We start from the raw sequence: 14,345 nt of genomic DNA, 5'->3' as shown, positions 1-14,345 counted from the left end.
GTGGGCAGAGGCCCTGTGGTGGGTGGAGATGGCCCATTTATGTTAGAGAAGGCCATAGTACGAGCCAGGTGGTTCAGGGTTGGAATCCCAGTACTTGGGAAGCTGCGGCAATGTCTCAACCCCTCTACTACCCCCAACTCCTGCCCCTGCCACACACACACCACAGTCCTATTATTGGAGACCAGAGGAGGGGCAGGGAGAAAGATACTGAGGAAAATGTGTGTATGTGTGTGTGTGGGGGAGAACCAACAGACAAGTTGGCAACACCTCCCCCAACTGAGGCACTCAGGGATTCAGGTCTTTACAATAGTTGGGGTGGGTAATGTGATGCCAGCCCAGGATGACATGAGAACACTTTGGAAGGGGATTCCTATAGAATAGGTAGGCACAACTTTGGGTGCATGAAACCCCCAGTTACTGACTGAGTGGCCAAGACCTTCCTGCTAAGTGGGAATGAGGCCGTGTTGAGGTATGCCAACACTGCACTGGGACACTTCACATGGTAAAAAGGGGGTTTGGGACTCCCTGGCACAACAGAGGTCAAAGTCACCTTACCAAGTAGCCAGCCAGCACTGGATGAGAGTCTCCCAGCATAGGTGAGCTCTCCCAGTCCCCCGCCATCAGCAAGTTTTGGGAACCCACGGGGATATAGACAGGCAGACATGCAAGTGCCTGGCCAGAACATGCACCTATGAGGCATACACTTCATTAACCCTTTATTACAAGTCACGCTCTTATAGAAGTATATGCGAACTTACGTGAAAAAATCAAATGTATCCAAGAATAAAAAACACAGCACATAAAGTAGTGTATGCATTCCAGTGTTCGCGCCCCACACAGCGGGCACCCAAGAAAAAGCTCTTCTAAAATGGCCTGGCTCAAGCCGACTGGCCAGGGGCAAACGGTTCGGTTCGGTTCTTTTTGGGCGGCAGCAGGCCGGCCCTCAGGCACAGTGTGGGGGCCGCTTGCCTCCTCCAGCGGCCCGGCGCAGCACCAGCTTCTGGGGCCTCCGGGCCAGCGGTGGACCCCAGGCCAGCCCGAGCCGCCTTCCAGGCAGAACCCTTCGGGTGCGGTGGATATGCCTGGTCCTTTGGGGTGGCGGCGGCGGCAGCAGCAGCAGCAGCAACACCCTTGGAACCGTGGGCTCCAGAGCCGGCCACGGAGCACCCTTGGAAGCCTTCCATTTAGTCGGCCTTTTTCAGAAAGATCTGCAAGAGTCAGGCTCAGGATGAGCAGGTGCCTTGGGGCTTCTTATGGCCTAGAGGCTCGTCCCATCCCTGTGCCCAGCCGATCTCACCTCACTCAAGATGACCCACACTGGGGAGTCAGTCTGGATGGAGAGGCGCAGTGCTTCCAGGGGCCCAAAGGCAGGATCCACTTCCCCTTCGGCTACACCCTTGTAGAAGGAGCCTGTGGGAGGGCAGTACCTAGAGGTAAAAATCAAAAGCCACACCCAAAGGCCCCGCCCACACAGGCCCTGCCCCACTCACCGATTTGGAGGTAACCATCAGGGCTCCTAGGGTACCGGAGAGTGGCTGAGCGGCCCTCCTGAAGGGCCTCCTTCTCTGACTGGGGGTTCTGGGGGCAAAGCGGCAGGGTTGGAGCGTCTGGCCAGAAGGGGGCAGCCTCGGCTCTCACCCGTCCCCGCCATACTCACGTCGAAGGGCAACACCTCCACAGAAGTGTTGAACAGCTTATCTTCTGGGTGCTCGATGTTCCCGCTGCGGAAGAAGAACCTACAGGCGCCAAGCAGGCTGGTGAGCCGTGGTAATGGTGAGGTACTGCCCAGGCCCAGCAGAGAGGCCATGCCTGGGCCAGAAACTATCAGGGGCCTCCAGGTGCTGGGGGAGGTTTGGCACCATCTTGGACAGCCCATGGGCCTTGCAAGGCAGCCAGGGCCTTACCCTGAGGCTGTGGTGGTGGCTATCACTGAGTCCCTAAAGATCTGCCTGCCTTGGTCCTCACAAGGTCGTTAGAACTATTATGGGTAGTGCTTTTCAATAAGGAAACTGAGCCAGGGTGGGGCTAGTTGGTGATGGGGGCAGATAATGCCCTCAGGGATGGTAGAAGGGGTCCCTAAAGACCCAGAGACACACGCCGAGGCCTCTAGCTGGTGTTCACCCTGTCCCCTTTCCCAGGGAGCACTGACCGCTCAAGGCGCAGCGGCTGGAAGAAGCGGAAGCGGATGAAGTCTCCTGCGGCAGGTGTGAAGGCCCAGAAGAAATCCTCTCGCAGGTAGGCCTTCTCCAGGGTGAAATGCTGGTACGTCTTGAGGCTTGTGCTCACCTCCGCTGGGGGGTTGACATGCTCCTTCCGTAGGGCGTGCTTTCCAAAATCTTTATCCTGGAGAGGAACAGCAGGCATCAGGACCATCCTCCAGTCCTGTCTCCACTGCTCTGTCCCGACTCTGTGGCACACTCACCTTCAGTTTCTGGATCTTGCCCGCCAGTGAGGAGTGAGTGCCCACGTGCTGGAAGAGGGACGGCTTGAAGCGGATCCGAAGGTTGGCTTTCTGCCGGTCACAATGTTTCTGTGAACCGAGAGTGACACCTTAGGGTTCCGCTCAGTCCAGACCCCACGGATGGGGCCTTTCCTCAGGATAACCAGGGGATTTCCTCAGCCAGCAGTGTCTGTCCTCTCCTTGCCACCGAGGCACAGCCAGGGACGCAGCGTGAGCTGGCAGCGTCCGCACTGGTTCCAAGTACCCCCTGCTCACCGCATCCTTCTCAGGGTTGCAGACTTTGACCCACAGGATGTGGTCCAGAAGCCAGTCGATGGGCTTGTCTCGGTAGAACATGAGGATGAACTCTACAATCAGGCTCAGATCCAGTGACTTGAACATCTTCCCTGAGGGTAGGAGTCAGGACAAGGGGCTCTGAGTGGAAAGCACTTCTTCATCGCGGTGGGGGCCAATGTGGAGCGTCTCACAGCCAACCTTGTGGGAAGACTCCGGGCAGGGCTGGGGACCCTGGGACATCCTCATACAAAGGGCACTTCCACAAAGGCTCACTGGCAAGGTACTGGGGCTGAGAGATGGTAGATGGAGGGGCAGAGGCCGGACTGAAGGGCTGTCATCCAGCTAGCGGGACCAGCTCGGGGGTGGGGTGGGGATGGGGGTGGTGGCCTACCAATGAAGCCCAGCTGGGAGAACTCCAGGATCATCCAGTCCTCGGAGGGCTGCTGGAGGGCAAAGTTCTTCATAGTGCTCAAGTAGCTGGGCTTGGCTATGATGTCATCCTCCAGCTGCACAGGGGGGGACAGTAAGGGGCCGGGACTCAGGATTGACACGGGGCAGAAGTGGGGTCCCTCCCCCAAGTGTGGCCATGTGGAGAGTAGGCAAGGTCAAACAGGGTTCAGGTGGGCAGGAGAAAAGCTTCTGGCCGACCTGCACGTAGTAGATGCCTTTGGACTGCGCGTACATCATGAGGAAGCAGTAATCGAGGTTCTGTTTGGTCCTCCACCTACGGGCCAGGGGCAGGCGCTTCAGAAGCAGAGACAACTCCACCTCCAGTGGACTACCACAGAGAAGCCCCTGAGGCAGCTAGGACCCCCTCCCCCCCCCCCCGCCCACTCCCCACCCCACCCACCAGACAGGGTCCTCCAAAGAGACACTGACAGTGGCCTAGCACCAACAGACTGCTGGGAGCCCCGAGCATAAGTACCTGACTCTCTCCTTGGGGTCCCCAAAGGACTCTCGAAGGCGGGAGAAGTCAGGGTAGAAGTGAGGGGAAGGGGAGATGACTTCCAGGAGCCCAGAATGGATCTCTGTGGGGAACCTAGGTGGGGGAAGGTTCAGTGGGTGTGCAGTCTCCAGGGGCCTAAGAAGGCTGGAAGCTCTCCAGACCCTCCCTCTGGGGCTCCAGAAAGGCGAGGGCCCTCACACACTTTCCCTTTTAACGGAGAAGGGAAGCCCCTCCCCACACAAGCCAGATCTCCTGAGGGGAGGCAGGCATCCGGCCGCCCTCCCTCCAGCAACCTTTCCTGGTTGCTGGTACTCACAAGGCCTTGATGTTCTCTGTCACCGCCGAGGTGTACTGTGGGTCAGTCTGTGGAAAAGACCACGTACACTTAGCTCAGCTACCACCCCAACTGGTCTGGAAGGGGGAGAAGCAGGAGTGGGAGCTTCAGATGTCCCCATATATAGGAGTGACTTCCTGTCTTGAGAGATGGGGGGCTGAGCCTGGCTGTGGTCACAGTTACCTCGGAAAAGAGCCTTTTGAGATACTGAGTCCCGGGCCAGAGGTGTGGGGCGAAGGGAACCAGATAACCAGTGTCTCCACAAGGGGGCGCAAAGATTCATCTTTCTTTTTAACTTTTTGTCTTGATCCATTTGTGAATGAAACTAACGACTGCAATTCTGATGGTGTCCCCGTCCTCCCGCCCCGCCCCCACGCCGTTCTGTCTGTATTTCTCTTTTTTTGGTGGAGTGTTCCTGTGTGTCTTCCCCTTCGTGTTCCTGTATCCCCAGGCCCCGGGCCACTCGCCTCGGCGATCAGCACCACGATGACCGAGTCTTCCTTCTCCTGCGGGCTCAGCTCCGAGATGAGCGAGTGCAACGTGTCCGTCAGGTACGAGTGCACCTCGCGCCTCACGCTTGGAATGCCCATCACCACGGACACTGCAGGGGCGCGGAGGGGTGACACTGGACAGGGCTCCGGGGACAGCCTCTCTGCCCGCCTCTCGCCCCTCCCGGGCCACGCCCATACCTCCGGTGCGACCCTGGCCCACCCGCACTGCGGGCTGCAGACTGCTCTCCTTGGCCAGCAGGTGCGGCAGATGGTGGAAGACGGTGGGCAGATGAAGCACGTGCCTGTGCGAGACGTTCCACGGCTTCAGTCTCGGATCCTCTGGGTGGGTGGGAAAGGGGCGGGTCAGATTTTGCTGGGCCTGAAAACGGCCCGGCTCTTGCAGAACCCCCCCCCCCATCCACCCGATCCCGCAGGAGCTCACCCGTTAGGCGGCCCCAAGTGCGATTGCCCTCTCCGTCCCGCAGCGCCTGCCTCTCGGACACTGCCCTCTTGATCTCGTCCAGCACCAGGTTCAGCTCCTTGGAGCGCTTCAGGCTCTCCTGCTCGGCCGCGTGCAAACGGTCTCTCAGTGCCAGAAACTCGCGCTGGTAAATGTCCACCACGTCACCTGGTGGGGAGCAGGGGGGTGACACACACAGGCTGACATCAGGGAACAAGCTTCCTGCGGACCCAGTCCCACAGCATGGCATCACTGAACATCTGTGCAACTGCACACCTGTAAAGGTGAGCCAGCCACACCACAACTATGGGGCACATACCAGCTGATGTGAAGTGACAGATGCTCACCTGGGGCTGAAAAGCCCCCAGCAGGAGGATTAGCGGTCAGAACTCTCCCCACCCGGTTATCTCATCCTTTAATGTATCCAAGGTAGGAAGATGATGGTATGACCACCTCCCAGTCCTAGAGGGTAGTCCTAAGCACAGGTTGGAACAGCCTCAGACTGAACCCTCCCCACCCACGGGCTCCCAAAGTCTCCTCTTGCTTTTGCAGACTGTGCCCCTTGCTGGGAGTCAGATACCCAGAGTCCCATTCAGGGCACAAGGACACAGCCCTTCCTGAGGAGCTCCTAAGGCCCAGCCTTCTGCCTCTCCCCTGCCTTCCCTTCAAGGCTGAGATGAGGGACAACCCCATCCTTCCTTAAGGCTCCATTCAGCCAGCCTCCCCAGACTCTAGCCCTAAGGTCTGAGCCTAGCTGGGCACAGGCCCTGTGGCTGTGTGTTCCTGCAGGGTGTGTGTGTGGTGTGTGTGTGTGGTGGCGGCAGGCTGCTCTTCATGCATGGTTGTCCCTAAATTGTTCACTCTCTGGGTTCTTTCCACCTCACACCCACCCAGAGCCCAGGCCACCCCCACGTTCAGATCAACAGATGAAGCTGACTAGCCCGGGGTTGCTCAAGCAGTCCACAGCAGGAGCCCCAACCACAGACGACCCGTGTGCTAGGCCTGGGCCACCTAGAAGGGTCTGCGTGCCATCCCGAGGAGAACGGTCTGACCCTCAGCTCTACTCCAGAGCTGGCAGCCGCTGGACCCCGATAGGAGGGGTGCGGGGGTGATTGGGACTCTGAGGGGAGCTGCCTGAGGGTGGAGGGGAGTCCCCAGGGTGAGAAACACCTGGCCCCAAAGGTCTGGCGGGGATCAACAGCGAGAGGGATCAGCAGCATCACCCTGGCTAGGGGCCAGCAGCTCCTGCCAGCCTGGGCACTCAAGGCCTTTGTCTTGCTGCCTTTTGACCTCTTTATTTGTTATCACACACACACACACACACACCCGTCAGCTTCTGCACAGGCCATTTCTTCTGTCCGAATCCCACAGCATCTGGCCTAGCCTTCAAGGCCTTCTCTGAGTCTAGGAAGCCTTTCCAAATCCCACCCCATCCCCAGGCATCAAATTCTTGGTGGGCAGACAGCCCCACAAGGGGGGGGAGTGAGTTACCCCTCCAGCCTGTAAACCAAAGGTGAGGTTCCAGGCAAGGGAGCCATTTCAGGACACACTGCTTCCTCCTCAAGCAGGGCAGAGACCTATGTGCTACTTGAGCTGACGGGAGGAGCGTGGAGGAAAAGGGAGAGGCTCGGAGACACAAGAGTCAAGTGGATTCTGTGGAGGCATCCCTTACCCGAGGACCCCCCCCCCAACACCCAGTATTATGCCCTGTCTTACCCAGGGCTAAAGTCCCAGGCCACACCCAGGCTTAGGTACAGCCCCCAAGGGGGAGGAAGAGGGAGTCAAGTTACAGGAGCTGTGAGACTCCGAGCTGGGCTCAGGGGCCAGGTTACCCTGGAAACCTGACCCTTGAACACTGAGGAGCCCACCCCCAATCTCACCCTCCCAGCACTGGGCCATACCAACAACAGCCAGGGTGGAGGGTTAGAGGTGCCCAGGCCGGCAGAGACAGCCAGGGTGGTGGTTCACAGTGGCCTAGACAGACAGGTGCCTCCCTCAGCCTGGAAGGGAAGCCCCTGCCTTCCCCTCATAGTGGAGCTCAGGGGCAGCCTGTGCCACTCACTGGCTGTGTCCCAAGCAGCCCTGAGGTGGGGCCATGGAAGGGGACAGGGGAAGCAATAGCGATCTGTGACACTTGTGTGCGCTTCCACCAGACCTACTCTGCTCTGGAAGTGAGCCAAGCTCTCCTACATGACTCCCTCAGGTAGGTCATGGTGGGTGGCCCTTCCCTGAACCACCTTGATCAGCGAGGCCCGGGCACAGCTGGATCCCTATCCTGGCCTCCCTTCCTAAGGCCTGTGCTTCAACTGTTTACCAGCAAGTAATGGGCCCCTTGGGTTCCTGGGCCTGGCTGCTGTCCACACACCAGCCTCATTTCTCTGAACTCCACAGGACCTTTCCTTTAGTGGCCCTCCACACTTTTCTGGCCCTGTTCTGCCTGGAGTTGCTTCCTGTAACAGCCTGGTTGGTGATCTATTCCCAGGTCTACTGACTGGGGGGGGGGGTCCCCCTCTGTCCTTGTACCCTTTAAATCCAGAAACTGAAGCCGAGTGATTGCCTCCCTATGGGTTGTTCTTAAAATGAGGGACTTGACTAGATCATCCTGGCACCCCACACCTTTAGTAGGCTGGGTAGTGAGGGAGCTTGGTGCTGGGGGCCTGGGGAGTCTTTGGTCTCTCCGGGTGTGTGGAGCAGGTCAGGACAGGGCTTCCTGGGAAGCAGAGGACCCTGGCTCCCATCCACGCTTTCCTAGCCCAGGGAAGCAGGATGGAGCTGGCCCGGGGGTGGACAGCAGCAGTGGTCATACCATAATAGACAATCCTGGCTGTAGGACCCGCAATGCTCTGCTAGCAGGGTAATTAAATATGTCCCGAGGCCCACAAACCACAATATCTTGGCAGAGGAAACAGATGTCAGAGCCAGGCTGGGGTACAAACTTTGTACACTGTGCAGAGAAGGGGAAATAGGCCACAGGAGGATGCCAAGCCTAGCCAAAGGTCTGCTATGAACCTGCAAGAAGGTAGGGGCAGAGGTGGAGAGTGGCAGGTGTCCACTGTCTCCAGGCTTGGTAGCCTCCGAGGACTCTAGGAGATGAAGGGTCCATCGTTGCTATCCGGTCCAGTGAGAGGGCGAGCCTGGGCACTGAGGAGAGGGCTCTGCAGCTCTGCCTCTCCTCGGGTGGAAGCTCAGCAGCCGCTGGGCTGAGGCTACAGTCTGATTCCTGCGTGTCTGGCTGCTTCAACAGATAGAGCCTAGGCTGCATTTGAACCTGGGTCCTGAACCCTGGGTGCATCTGGCCAAGTCTTGAGTCCTTCCCACTCTTAACCCGGGCTTCTAGGGTGACCCCTGCTCCTGCCGTTTCCTCCCTCTCTGGCTCTCTGCCTACATCCTCCCTTCCGGTTCTTCTGCCTTCCCCTGAAGTACTGGACCCTCTCCTGAGCGCTGTATCCTCTGCAAACTGGAAGCCAGCTCCGATCTAGTGGCTGACTGGCTGAGTATGGCTCCACTGTGAGCTTGCTAGAGTCGTCTGCAGGGAGACAGGGTTCACGGCCCAGATTCCTGACTTCCAGACACCTGGCCTGGCTGGACACCCTTGGAAACAGGAACAGCCCCTGGACAGGGCTGGCCCAGTCACCGCCCTCTCCATGGCACAGGCTCCTGGGCTTGCTGTCCCTCAGGAAGAAGAACTCTGCACCTGAGCCCCACCCTTCTCTGGCTCTCTTGCTCCCCAGGTCCCCAGAGTGCCAGTCTCAGAGTGGTGACTCCCTCAGGAGGTGTCTTGACATCAGATGGGGACATGTGACGGTTGTAGGAAGCACACATTGCCTAACTGAGGATGAGACACAAAGGCCCTACCCACAATGGGACAACCCAGTCCGAGTTCTTCAGACATGGCTCCACTACAGTCTCCATGGCCTTTCATGGCCACTCTGCCAAGGGCTCAAAATGTATCCTCCTGAGTGACATACCCTACCTCCAGAGAACTCCACCTCGGCCATCCCCTTTCCTGATAGCTCGTCCCATCCCACAGCCTCTGCCCTGACCACACTCTCTGTGTCAGGCTCTGGGGAATCTCTCCTCAGAGTTCCTGGCTTGTGATTCTCTCAAGGCCAGTTCAGGCCTCTACCAGCACAGGACAAGTCTTAGAGAAGGCTGGGCTGGCCGGGGCTGGCAGGAGCCTGGTGGCGTGAGTTGGACTTTGCCCATGCCTCTTTCCCCAGACTCATTTAGCATCACCTTGGGCAACAACGGAAAGCCTGTCTGAGGGAGGGAGAGGGCTAACTTGCCTCAGCCTGACATGACAGGAAGACCAGAAGGCAGGAAGGAAGGAAGCAGCTTTTCCAAGAGCCTCCTGTGTTCAGGCTGGGTGGATCATGGCCTCTGCGATCCTCAGTTCCCGGTCGGTCAGCTCAAACCACTCAAGCTAGCTCAGAACTCCCTGACAGTGCCAGGGCCTGTACCCCTCTACTCCCGAGAGGGCTGGCCAGCCTGCCCAAGCTTCAAAGGTGCACCAGGGAGCAGAGGTGGGCCAAGGAAACCCCACAAGATGATCACGTATCCTAGGGCTCCTGGGCTAGCTGATCAGGAGGCCCTCCTGAGGAGTCCTGGGGCCCGGTGCCATGGAGAAGGCTGTAGGCCTCCAGGGCGCAGCACTCACGGGGGCAAGGCTGCAGCAGGGCACAGAAGTGGATGAGGCAGGAGGATGGATGCCTTGGCTGTAGCGCCTCACCTGCCTCAACCACACTGCGCGCCTGCTCTTGTCCAAGAGCCTGCGGTGGGTTCTCTGGGTCCCACCTGATCACAGCTACCTCTGTGACCTTGTGTCTCTGCCCCTCTATGTGGTAACTCCGTAGGTCTGTCTTTAACTTGCCAGTGGGAGCGCCCGCCCCTGGCATGGGCTAGCCGCAGGCAGAGAGGCCAGTCCTGAGTGCCACACGGAGAGAACGGGGGAACTGGTCCCCGCTCGCCCTCCTCGGCCCGTCCGGACCGGGGGATTTCGTTCGGGCAGCCGCAAACAAGTGGGGGCGAGGATGGGAGGGGCTCAGGTGCACCGGGTGCGGGCCTGCGCGGGCGGCGACGGGGAGGGGGCTCACCTTTCTGGCCGCTGAGCGCCGCGTACCAGGAGAGCGACAGGAAGGCGCACAGGCAGAAGAGCAGCAGCGTCAGGAAGGTGCCATTGCGGAGCCTCATCTCCCCCGATGCGCGGCGGGCGCCGGCGGGGCCGAGGCCGCATGGCCCGGGGGACCGGGGCCGGGGCGCGGGGGCCGGGAGGCGGCGGGGGCCCCGGCCCCGGAGCGCGGGGGAGCTGCGGGCCCGGAAGAGGCGGCGGCGGTCTGGGCGGGAAGAGGGACGGGCGGAGGGGCCGGACGGGCTGCTCCTCCGCGGCGCGCGGCGCTAGCGGCCTCGGTCGGAGGCTGGGCCGGGGCCGGGCAGGGTTGGGCAAGGCGGCAAGAGCCGCGGCCCGGCTGGATCCGGGACCGCCGCCGAGTCGACGGCGAAGGGCGGGGCGGCCGGGATTTAAAGGGGCCGCATCACCCGCTGCCGCTGGGAGCACCGCGAGGGGGCGGGGTGGGAGGCCAGCGCCCGGGATCCCGGTGGGCCAAGCTCGGGAAGCACGGCGGCGCTCGCATGGAAGAGCGCACCCTGAGGGAGAGGTGGTCTAGTCTCAGGAAAGTGGAGGCTACGGTAGTGATGAGTGAAGGTCAGCTACTGTGCAGCAGGGACAGACTGCGGAGGTGCCAAGCCCCACAAGTCTGCTTTCAAGAAGATCCCATCGGCAACTCCCCAACGCCCAGACCTCAAGCCCTCCTCCCGACCGAGAGGGTCTAGGCTTGGGAGGGGACCCGAGTGGCCGGGCTGAGGTTATCTCTAGCTGACAGGCGCGGCCAAGAGTGTCCCCTGCCCTCTCCTGCGCCCACCAGTTCTGCCTTCCTAGGACATTCTCTGCTGCGCCTCGGATGGTATGCTGTGACGGGGGAGGCGCTCCTACTCCATGGAACAAGGACAATGGGCCGCTCTCAGGAGTAACAGTCCTCCAGAGCCCAGCCGGCTAGCTTCCCGAAGGTGCCAGGGGTGCTGTGGGCGACCTGCAGTTTAGAGGGGCACCGGGTCTGCAGGGTGACAACGGGCTCTGGCTCAGCCTTTATTACAGCAGCCGCCTCAGCCTTTATTGCTGGTCTTATCTTGCACTTTCATATAAGGACTCATTACAGACTCCCCCCCAGGGCTCTGCTGAACCAGGAACTGGACACACAATGAAAGGGCTGGCTGGGCCAGGGCAGCTTCTGGGCATGCATTTTGGTAGCGCCGTGTCTGCTTCCCTGATTGGGCCTCACCGGCATTCAAAATGGAACCAAATGCTACTTTGTAAAATGGAGCTACGCAGGACCCGCGTGATGATTGCTACCAAGTCTGACCACTCGGGTTCCATTCCTCAGGATCCACAGGGTGGAAGGAGTGAAATGATTCCTGTAGTTTGTTCTCTGATCTCTGCATGCTAGCTGTGGCAGCAAGTGCCACCCACCCACCCACACACACATATATATATATGTGTGTGTGTATGCCCGGGGAGGGGGGGGGCGGCCTGCTCGGGAGGGTGGCGCTTGGGCGTGATCAAGCACCCGGATAGCAGGAGGAGGTGGGGGTGGTCTCAGGAAAGTAGAAGCTACGGCGATGATGATATAAATGCACAGTGCACTGTCCCACACCCAGGAGGTCAGCCAGGACTGCATAGTGAAACCTTGGGGGTGGTGCCGGGGTCAGGGGGTCAGAAGGCACAGCTGGAAAGACACTGTTTTACAGTTTGGCGGGACTTAGAGCAGGTTACAGCCTTATTTCCACACCTGATCCTGTTGGAGTCTTCTGAAGGAAACTATTCTGGTTTGTCTGTATTTCCATAGGAGTCTTCTCTGTGTTGCAAAGAATAGCAGGTTCTCATTTAGTCGTATAAAGTCTGAATTTTGTTTAAAAGAACAAACAACAAAAAATAGTGCAGCCAGTATAGCGTGGTACACGCCTCTAATCCCAGCACTTGGGCATCGGAGGCAGGTGGAGCTCTGTGAGTTCCAGGCCAAAAAAACAACAAAAAACAAAACAAAACAAAGGCTTGAGACCAGCTGGATATACATAGAAAATTCACAATTCTAAGTAGCGTTATACAATGCAACTATCTCCAAAACAAACAGTAAGGTTGGAGAGATGGATCAGCAGTTAAAGTTAAAAGTCCTGACTGCTTGCTCTTCCAGAGGACCTGAGTTAGGTGCCCTGCAGCCGTATCAGGTGGCTCACAACTTCCTGTAACTCCAGCTCTATGGGGATCAGACACCTTGAAGCCCCCAAGCTCCATAAGTACGTGCACAAGCACTAGAGCGCTCACAGTCGCTTGCGCATGTACATGAGCGTGTGCGTGCGCATGCGTGCGTGTGTGCGTGCACACGCATACAAATCTAAAAATCAAGCAACAAAAGTATATCAGAGCTGGAGATGTAGCTCAGTGGTTAGCATTCACTGCCAATATCAACTAAACAAAAAAAGTGTATTTATGTTTTAAAGTGGGATGATTTGAGGAAAATGCTACAATTATTAAACCAGTGGATGTGAAGGAGATGGGCTGTCAGTGTGTTGTATGATATTTTCTGACAAAGCTTGCCTGGAGATCAGAGGGCAGAGCTAGCCACTAGTTAACCATAGAGGCCAGGCCGTGGTGGCACACACCTTTAATCCCAGCTCTTGGGAGGAGAAAACAGGAAGATCAGGAGTTCAAGGCCACCCTGGGCAGCACCAAAGTGAATCAGTCTAGAAGAGAAACAGAGCCGGGCAGTGGTGGTGGTTCACACCTTAATCCCAGCACTAGGGAGATGGAGACAGGAGTATGAGGCAGAGTGGAGACAGGACCTCGGGCGCCCATCCAGTCTGAGGATTTGTAGAGACAGAAGGCCCATTCGGTCTGAGATTTCAGAGTTAAGAACTCTCTAGTGACTGGCTGCTCTGATGTTTCAGTTTTCACCCTTGACATCTGTCTGACTCCGGGTTTCTATTGTCAAAACCAAGTAGGGTCGCCCTTCATCAGTGACCACCTTTGGGCTCCTCCTCCATCCCATGACTGCCTTGGAGTAGGGGAGCAGGAATGAGGAGAAGCCCATGAAGGCTCCTGATATGTGGGAGCAGGACCATGGTATCACAGAGAGCCGATGTCTCAGGGCTAGGACCTCAAGCAGCCTGTCTACCTGCAGGCTTCTCCTTTTAAAATGGGGCTGTGGTTGCCAGGCAAGTGTCCTATTTTCCACTGTCTTGTGCCTTTGTAGTAATTAATTAATCTGGGCCTGCTTGCCACCCCAAGTCCCTCCAGACATTTCCTGGCTCTTGGTGTTGTCTTGCAGCTGGTGACGCGCCTTCACCTGAGGCTCAGCTCCAGGTCCTAAGGACTCACTCAGGAAAATGGAGCCTGATTTCCTTTTCAAACCCTAGCTGTGGGTGTCTCTTCCTGTGCCCTCACTTTTCACACAGTGAAGATAGAGCCATCCCCTTTTCTTCCTTTGTCAGATTTGGGGTCTCACAGATTTGGGGTAACACTGGCTGGCCTGGAACTCACTGTTCAGACCAGGGCTGGGATTAAAAGCCTGAATGACACTCAGCTGTTCCGATCACAGCTCTCAGGCATTGTTCTGGGACAGCCTTTGGAGGTGATCTAGGAGCTCAGCCTTGGGGGAGGGGGACAGGAATAGAGCGGAGAGGAGTATGAAATCCATCATGTTTTCACATAGCCTTGATGTGTCCTTCAACTATGAGGCAGCCTGTAGATTTCCCAGTCTATGTGACTGTCACAACAGAAATCACTAGGGATTTTCATCCATTTCAACTAGAGGTGTGGCAGATACTTCAAAAGAACAAATACATTCATGGTAGTAACTTGATATTTCTGATATTAGTCCTGCCTCTAGATCTTACAAGTTAAGAATCATGGGGCTGGTCGGTGGTAGTATATGCCTTTAATCCCAGCACTCAAGAGGCAGAGGCAGAGTGGCAACCACCGCTGCTACTGTTTCTGGGATTACCATTTCATAATTGCTTACTACAGCTAGCACAGTGGAGACCCTGGCAGCAAAAGTAGCTACCACAGTTAGTTAATCTTTCATTATTGGGCATGATAAATTTAATTCAATAGTTATATACATTTTGATTGGCTTTGAAAGTTATAAATTTATAAACTCAAGTTCCACTTGCTTTTGGGATACCATCTTACAAGGACTCAAATTTGCAGTAAGGCTCGTTAAGGAAGGGAATGGCTCAGTTGTCTTTAGCCTACTGGCTATGGGTGGGATAGGACCTCTGTGGGTCTTTTCTGTGTCAAACACACAGATTGCAAGTCCAGTGCCACT

At 57.4% G+C, this 14,345-nt stretch overlaps 1 protein-coding gene across 1 annotated transcript; it reads right to left on the bottom strand.

The window, feature by feature from the left end:
- Positions 1 to 699: 699 nt before the first annotated feature.
- On the bottom strand, positions 700 to 10,308 carry Mgat4b (alpha-1,3-mannosyl-glycoprotein 4-beta-N-acetylglucosaminyltransferase B). The gene is made up of 15 exons (XM_006987091.3): positions 10,062 to 10,308; positions 4,951 to 5,136; positions 4,707 to 4,847; positions 4,485 to 4,618; positions 4,000 to 4,046; positions 3,663 to 3,776; positions 3,386 to 3,461; positions 3,129 to 3,243; positions 2,717 to 2,847; positions 2,423 to 2,530; positions 2,150 to 2,343; positions 1,658 to 1,736; positions 1,491 to 1,578; positions 1,298 to 1,410; positions 700 to 1,208 (listed from the first exon to the last, which is right to left on the bottom strand). The coding sequence occupies exons 1-15, from the start codon at positions 10,156 to 10,158 to the stop codon at positions 1,185 to 1,187; spliced, it is 1,647 nt and encodes a 548-aa protein (XP_006987153.1). The 5' UTR covers positions 10,159 to 10,308; the 3' UTR covers positions 700 to 1,184.
- Between the last annotated feature and the right edge of the window lie 4,037 nt (positions 10,309 to 14,345).

This window comes from Peromyscus maniculatus, chromosome 8 (assembly GCF_049852395.1).
Source record: "Peromyscus maniculatus bairdii isolate BWxNUB_F1_BW_parent chromosome 8, HU_Pman_BW_mat_3.1, whole genome shotgun sequence".
Lineage (NCBI taxonomy): Eukaryota > Metazoa > Chordata > Mammalia > Rodentia > Cricetidae > Peromyscus > Peromyscus maniculatus.
Note: the sequence above shows the minus strand (reverse complement) of the source record. Positions and strands in the feature narration are given on the sequence as shown.